A 7,583-nucleotide genomic window follows, 5' to 3' on the forward strand; every position below is an offset into this window, starting at 1 on the left:
CAGTATTCCAGCATGATAACGACCCCAAATACACCTCCAAGATGACCACTGCCTTGCTAAAGAAGCTGAGGGTGAAGGTGATGGACTGGCCAAGCATGTCTCCAGACCTAAACCCTATTGAGCATCTGTGGTGCATCCTCAAACGGAAGGCGGAGGAGCACAAGGTCTCTAACATCCACCAGCTCCGTGATATCGTCATGGAGGAGTAGAAGAGGACTCCAGTGGCAACCTGTGAAGCTCTGGTGAACTCCATGCCCAAGAGGGTTAAGGCAGTGCTGGAAAATAAAGGTGGCCACACAAAATATTGACACTTTGGGCCCAATTTGGACATTTTCACTTAGGGGTGTACTCACTTTTGTTGGCAGTGGTTTAGACATTAATGGCTGTGTGTTGAGTTATTTTGAGGGGACAGCAAATTTACACTGTTACACAAGCTGTACACTCACTACTTTACATTGTAGCAAGGTGTCATTTCTCCAGTGTTGTCACATGAGAAGATAAAATCAAATATTTACAAAAATGTGAGGGGTGTACTCTTGTGAGATACTGTATATATATATATATATATATATATATATATATATATATATATATACACACACACACATAGATAGATATAGTGACTGGTGTTGTGTTCTCCATGTGCGTCTGTGATGAAGGCAAATGTGCCGGGGTTGAATAGAATCAAGCGAGTCTGAAACCAGAGCAACGCTGAGGGAGCCAATCACACTCGGGTTCGGACCACAGCAAACGTTCCCAGTGTGAAAACCACCCTAGAAAGGCCCTGCATTCTGCTTTAGGAGCTTAGATTATTAACGCAGATCATAATCTTTTCAACATATGCACTTATTATAATACATTAAAGAATTGACCTAATTTGAGTGACCTAACAGGACTGTAAGTGGTAATGCTAAAGAGGCAGAAATTGATTTTGACAGGCCTTATTGAAAAAAACAAAAAACAAAAGATGAAACAATAGTCAATAATAAAGAAAATGAATAATAAAAACAATAGCCAAGACAGAGGACACACCTGCCAGGCTTGGTGATCCCCTGGTTACTGGAAGGCATCTCAAAACTATTTATGGCAATCTCCAGGTCCATTAGAATCTCTACAAAAAAACAAAAAGCTGTGACATAAGAACATCACATTCGTAAATAAATCTTAATCGTGTTCGACGTATAGTTTGTTACTTACGTTTTATTTTAGCGATAGTGGTGATGTCCAGGTTCAGACCTGTGTAACCAGACACAATTAAACGGGTTTAACACATCGGAGGTGGAGTCGAGCGGGAAATGTGTTACACACCGTCATGAGCCAAACCTGAGCTTGGAGATTCCACACCGAAATCCTCTGAAGGTTCTCCTTTGCCAATATCCGAGGCCTGCTCTCGCAAAAGCTTGTCTACCGCGTCGATGGCTGACGTCAGATCGTAAGGAGTCAGGTCGAACGAGGTAGACTCTTCACACATCTTCTCCTGTATAATGTAGCAAATATTCTCCTCACTTAGGATTATTAGTATAGAAAATTTGGAGAGAAAAAAAAACACACACACACACAAATCCTCACCACATTATGTGCTTCATCAAAAATGACGACGGCTCCTTTAAGTTCTATGTTGTGTGCTCGACGACTCTGGAGGACAAATCAGTTCATTAGAGTGGCGCCTGTAACGGCAAATTCCATCTTCTTTTCAAAAAGAAAAACGAAACAAACGCTCTCCTCACACCTTTGGATCAAGGAGGTAGTTGTAAGGCATGAATATGATGTCAGCATGCTGCTTCAGAGAGCGAGACAGGTAATACGGACACACCCTGAAAGAGAAACTCCGGGTTTTGAGCAAATATTTCACTCGTACTGAAGAGATCACACGGAACGTATACGACGTTCCGATGCGTTCTGAATCGGTTTTAAGAAACGGAGGCCGCACCTTTGCTTTTTTCCCGTTTTCACGAGATCTTCAACATCCAGGATAGAGTTGATGATGTCCTTGTCGGTACCTTTCTCTAAACGTGGCATCGTAAATGAAACCGACAGACACAAAATAAAGATCGGCGATGAGAACGTACAAACTGCCGTACGTGCTTCGCCCAACTGATAAACTGTTAACGTAAAAATTACGGCTCATACCGTCAACGTTATTGTAGAAGACGCAAGAGCGGGACGACACTTTTGCTCGGCACATATGGACCTGGATTAAAAGCGGAGAAATTATCATTCAGTTAACATTGTAATACTAATTATATTTCTCTCTCTCTCTCTCTCTCTCTCTCTCTCTCTCTCTCACACACACACACACACACACACACACACACACACACACACACACACACACACACACACACTCCGGATAAGGGAATGTAAATGTAATGTAAACATAATATACTCACAAACACACACACACACACAACATATACATACATATATATAAAATATATAAAATCAGTTCTAGAATTACTGGCAACCCTGTAAAAATTTGATAATTTTTTTTATAAAAATAAATAACAAGAGGGCGAAATAGAGAGAAAATCAGAATATATATACACAGTATAGTATATAATGTGTGTGTGAGAACGTGTTTTTTTTTTTTTAACAAAACGTGGACCACGTGAGTCACAATAATTAACACTCCTGTATTTGCTACTTTTATGCATAACAGCACTCCTATAGTCATCCCCTCTAACGCTTGATAAGATACAGAGCAAGAAACCCTGTGGACTCTCCTCTTCAAGATTAAACCGGATTTAAGTCAGGGGACTGGGACAGCCTTGTCAAAAATTGATGTGTGGCCACTGAACCTTTGTTGTTGTTGTTGTTATTGCTTGGAATTGGATGTTTTAAATCGATGCTCATCTAGAAAGTCCAACCATAACCCGGTTGTAACTTCTGGGCAGAGGCAGCCAGATTTTCAATTAAAAATACCCTTCACGGGGGTCCATGATGGCATGTATCCTTATACCAAACCCACCTTGATTGTCTCCTGCCAAAACGCTCTTCCAAATGAGCTTGTATGCATGATGGTGATGTCTAATATGTATACACTGCCTTTCTAATCCTCTGTCTGCCTTTAGAGGCGCGTATTTATTTTCCCCATAGTGATGAATGTCTACGCAGATTTGGCCTTTGAGTCAACATATTTAAACCCTAGTGAAACAGGAAGTCATGAAGAGTTCCTAAACACTTAAGCAGTCAAATAAGTTTTAATGAATAATAATGGGTGCATGATTCACATCAATTTAGCTCATGGGAAATTCTCTATCAGCTGTAGATCATTTACTAAAACCATGACCTGTACCTTGACATGGTTGCTTTCTTGCTTCAGTACTTCTTGGTTGATACACAGTTGATCTCTGGAGCCCAGAACGCAGACCTTCGGCCTAGAATTAAGTTCGAATTTTGAGTAAAACGCAGAAAAGCGCACCAAACAGCATTTCTTTGCCAAGCTTGAGAAACCGCCCTGAAAAGGGTCGCTCCTTTTCTGAAAGCTTTCTGGCATCACTTAGCAGCACTGACCTGTAGGACGTGTTCTTGAGCTCGCTGATGACCTGGGTCAGTTGAGAATGTGTCCTCGACGCGTAGATGATTTTGGGCATGTCTGTGTAATAGGCTGCAAGGAGATCATTTGATTTCATTAACCACGCCATGAGATGAAGCGAATCAAAGTCTTGGTTATCAAAGGCTACGCGTTTTAAAGCCAAAAGTCCGAATAGCAAACCTAGAGTCCAAACAGTGGTAAAAAAAATTAAACACACAGCTGCTCGACTTGCAAACATGGGCCTCAAACTCTGCTCTTTACTCTTCATACCTGGTGTTTCTCCGTCAGTTGCTGTTGTTCCCCACGATGACATCGGCCTGTCAGGAAACAGCTCGGCACCTCCCATTCTCTCTGCAATCTTGCGCGCGGATATGGAGTCTTTGAAATACGCCCTCCAGCCCAGCGACGCGCAAAGCAGGCACAAGGTTTTCCCCGTGCCGGTCGGACTCTCAAGAACTCCATTTACTTTCTAGAACAAGTAAATAACACGTACACGTCACGAACCGAAACACAAGCGAGACATTACTTACTAAAACGTTAAAGCGCACCTATTATGGTTTTGAAACGCGCCTAATTTTGTGTTAAAAGGTCTCATACAATAGATTTACACGCATCCGAGAAAGAAAAAAAAACAAAACACTTTAACGTGCTCATAATTTAAACTGCAGCATTACCTTTTTTTTTTTTTTCCCACTGTCACAAACGACTCGTTAAATGATTCGTTCTAAAGGATTCATTCTAAGCTCCACCTTTCAGAGAGCATACTCTGCTCTGATTGGTCAGATGTCCCAGTCTGTTGTGATCGGTCTAGCGCTGTCAGCGAGCAGCCGATGAAGACCAGAGGCGGGGCTGTTTGCTACAAACCTACGTAGATTAGTACAGGAAGTAAAGTCTGGAATCACTAACGACTCGTTTCAGCTGTTCAGAATCGGTTCCTTCTTTCGGGAGTTGATAACTCCGTTTGTCGTGCGCTTTGATTTTTAAAACTTTTCAGACTTTTTACATTCGCAAACAGCTCAATAACGCACTACATAAAAAGGTCATATCTGAAAAACCATAACAGGTGCACTTTAAATCTCACGGCCTAAAGTAAAGAATTTAGACAACGTTCTGTTGAAATACATGCCCTATACGTGAAGACTTCAGGATATTAAAACACCGCAATCATTTCCCTAATACCTATGCATAATAACTGTGTGTTTGAATGCATCCTATATTAAATATGATCTTTTTTAGGACAGTTAATGACACTTAAAATGGAATTAAAATCAAATTTGCTGCGACTTTATACCGAATTTAAACACTCGTAGAGAAACGTACAAATCAAAACACTCGCTTAAAAAGCTCCCATGACTTCAGATTTCAATTCCTTACATTTGTCCTAACAGCAAGTGTGCAACAAGGCTATAACTGCTGTAATCTACAGTACTACTTTACACTAGTCTGTACGAGTCATGAGCGAATTTCGTGCCGTTATCTCGACAACAGATGCCGAAAAACTAATACTTGAATGTGAGTAGAAAAGGGAGCTTTACGACCCTTCCTCTAAATGTTAAACCGTTAACAGGAAAGGGGCTGCCATGTGCAAAGAGTTTGTAAAACGGTCATTTCCAAATTACGTAAGCTATGTGGCATACTCTTAGAATGTACGTTTCAACGCTAAAATTAATGTCCACTATATGGCCAAAAGTTTGTGGACACAACACACCCACATCTGTTTGTTGAATATCTAATTCCAGATGTAGTCACTCCTGTGCTGTTATAATAGCCTCCACTCTTCTGGGAAGGCTTTCCACTAGCGTTTGAAGCGGGCCGGTGATATCCTATACGATTGTGTGTTTCACAGATTTCAGTTTAGGGAAAGGAGCACATGTGGGTGTGATGGTCAGGTGTCCAGCTTGTGAAAGGGAAGGATACCATCCCGTCATTGATTATTTTCCTATTAGAGCATGCCAGAAAATGTTTTACTGCTTCCTTATAATAAAACTACATTTTATTATATACATGTGCGCCCTTATGGACGTTTCTGTCTTTTTCTTTCTTTTTTAAAAATCACTTTGTGTTAATGCAAACAGCATCAATTTTGCAAAAGGTGTGTATTCGTATTGGAATTTTAATATTTCCTCCTCATTTGCTTTCATAAATCTGTTTTAAACTAGCTAGACGAAATATTTACACTCAGGACCTTAAGGACAAAAACGTCTCCATTGAAACCCATTCAAACTGCAATATTTAATCCCGGTGACGTTTAAACATAAAGTCATGCATTCTGTGCTAACAGGCTTTTATTTTGTTGACAAGGTTTCAAAACACTGAATATTTTAAAATGAATTTCTGAAATGTGTTTTATTTTCTCAGGTTTAGCCTGTGGGGAAAATCCACGCTTTTCTTTTTTTTTTTTTTTCCTGATTCTGCTGCATTATAGAGCGCCGCAGACCAACTGAATAAATGACGCAGCTATAACTGTGTGCGAGTTTGAGAGAAAGAAAAGATCTTGTAGTGGAAATCACAAATCTAACCCCATGTATACGAGTCAAAGAAGGGCACAGAGCTTTGAAGATTTTTGCATTATGTAAGGAACCCAGCGTTTAATGTGTTAAAATCCAGTAAATGAATGAACGTTTATTAATTATGATCAGAACTAATACTGGTTAAAAATAAATAAATAAATCATCATCGGTGAAAGTGGAAATAAATATTAATATATAATATTTCTATGGCAGTTTTTTTGGACATGGACAATTTTTTTTGTCCTTCATGGACCGGAGTAGTAGTTTTTATTTATTTTTAAAATCTGACACTGCATAAAAAATATGAATGCATCAAAATTAACATTGTTGTTAATCACCGTCATATCAAAGACTGTAATAATCAAAGAAAACAAATCTGCTTAGTATTTAGTATATTGAAAATAATAACTATTTTTAAATTTTTTTCATAAAAAAAACAAACAACAACAATCTGTAGCATTATGTAAACGACCCAGCGTTTAAAGGGTTAAAACTCAGTAAATGAATGAATGTTTGGTAATTATAATCAGAACTGATACTGGTCAATACTCAGCCAGTGAAAGTGGAAATAACTATTAATATATAATATTTCTATGACAGTTTTTTTGGACTCTATGGACCTGAGAGTAAATTTTTTTTAATTGAAGCCCAAGAGTTAATTACTCATTTATTCATGTATTTATTTATACACAAGGTTCAGTGTCATTTGTTTACATGTGCTCTGATGCTCAGCTTTGACTTGTCCAGAGTAGGTAGCAGATTACATTTCAATGTATTAATTAGACAAAGTGTTAGACCTCAAACAAACAAACAAACAAATATTATGAACAAAGACTAACATTACGTACGTTTTGGAGACACTCGAGCACTTTGCTCATATAATCCGTCTGGCATGGATATGGAGTGAAGGGGAAATCCACAGTAACTCCTCTTAAAGTAAGAGAAGGCATCCTGCTACACCCAGGAATAAACTACACACTGAACCAAATGCTAAGAAAACATGGATACTCCGCTCAGTTATGAGTTATATCGATTTAAATACACGCTTTAATGTCCAGTTCGACCATAATTACTAGTGTGTTCAAATCGCGCCATATTTCTTCTTCTTCTTCTTCTTCTTCTTTTTGTTTTTAATAGCGGTTGGCAAACCACTAAAGGTGCATTACCGCCACCTACTGGACTGGAGTGCGGGCTTATTCTCTGCCTCTTCTTCTTCTTCTTCTATTACAACTTGATGATATACGTTCAACTGTACGCGGCTGCCACCTACAGGTTATAGAGCAGATAGCACCTGAGTGCGAGAACTAACGAGACATTAGCATGGCTTGCAGGTGTGATAAATAATAAAATAACACGATCTGCTTGTCTTATCTCGTTTGTTCTTTTTTAAATGTACACTTAGAGTCTCCACCTGAAGAAAGAAAAATGAATGCATGTACAACAACAGTGTGGCTGTGAATATCATTTAGATGGACCATGGGAATATAATTTGGGATGGACTCAGTCTACATGTGATTGCGTTAATCTTGGTAATAAGT

The 7,583-nt window shown here is 39.1% G+C and overlaps 1 protein-coding gene across 2 annotated transcripts in view; it reads right to left on the reverse strand.

Moving 5' to 3' along the window:
• Positions 1 to 7,360, reverse strand: part of rtel1 (regulator of telomere elongation helicase 1) — a 27,100-nt gene extending 19,740 nt beyond the window's left edge. The window contains exons 1-11 of one of the 2 annotated variants that reach the window (XM_053634406.1): positions 6,894 to 7,357; positions 3,806 to 4,004; positions 3,514 to 3,607; positions 3,296 to 3,377; positions 2,131 to 2,191; positions 1,931 to 2,006; positions 1,730 to 1,814; positions 1,570 to 1,635; positions 1,324 to 1,477; positions 1,198 to 1,236; positions 1,033 to 1,111 (exon numbers count right to left, since the gene is read on the reverse strand). In XM_053634406.1, the coding sequence (XP_053490381.1) occupies positions 1,033 to 1,111; positions 1,198 to 1,236; positions 1,324 to 1,477; positions 1,570 to 1,635; positions 1,730 to 1,814; positions 1,931 to 2,006; positions 2,131 to 2,191; positions 3,296 to 3,377; positions 3,514 to 3,607; positions 3,806 to 4,004; positions 6,894 to 6,995 (1,037 nt within the window). In that variant the 5' untranslated portion in view covers positions 6,996 to 7,357. Of the gene's footprint in view, positions 1 to 1,032; positions 1,112 to 1,197; positions 1,237 to 1,323; positions 1,478 to 1,569; positions 1,636 to 1,729; positions 1,815 to 1,930; positions 2,007 to 2,130; positions 2,192 to 3,295; positions 3,378 to 3,513; positions 4,005 to 6,893 lie in introns of both variants that reach the window. The other variant, XM_053634405.1, reaches the window with a different exon arrangement.
• Between the last annotated feature and the right edge of the window lie 223 nt (positions 7,361 to 7,583).

Source organism: Ictalurus furcatus, chromosome 10, assembly GCF_023375685.1.
Source record: "Ictalurus furcatus strain D&B chromosome 10, Billie_1.0, whole genome shotgun sequence".
NCBI lineage: Eukaryota > Metazoa > Chordata > Actinopteri > Siluriformes > Ictaluridae > Ictalurus > Ictalurus furcatus.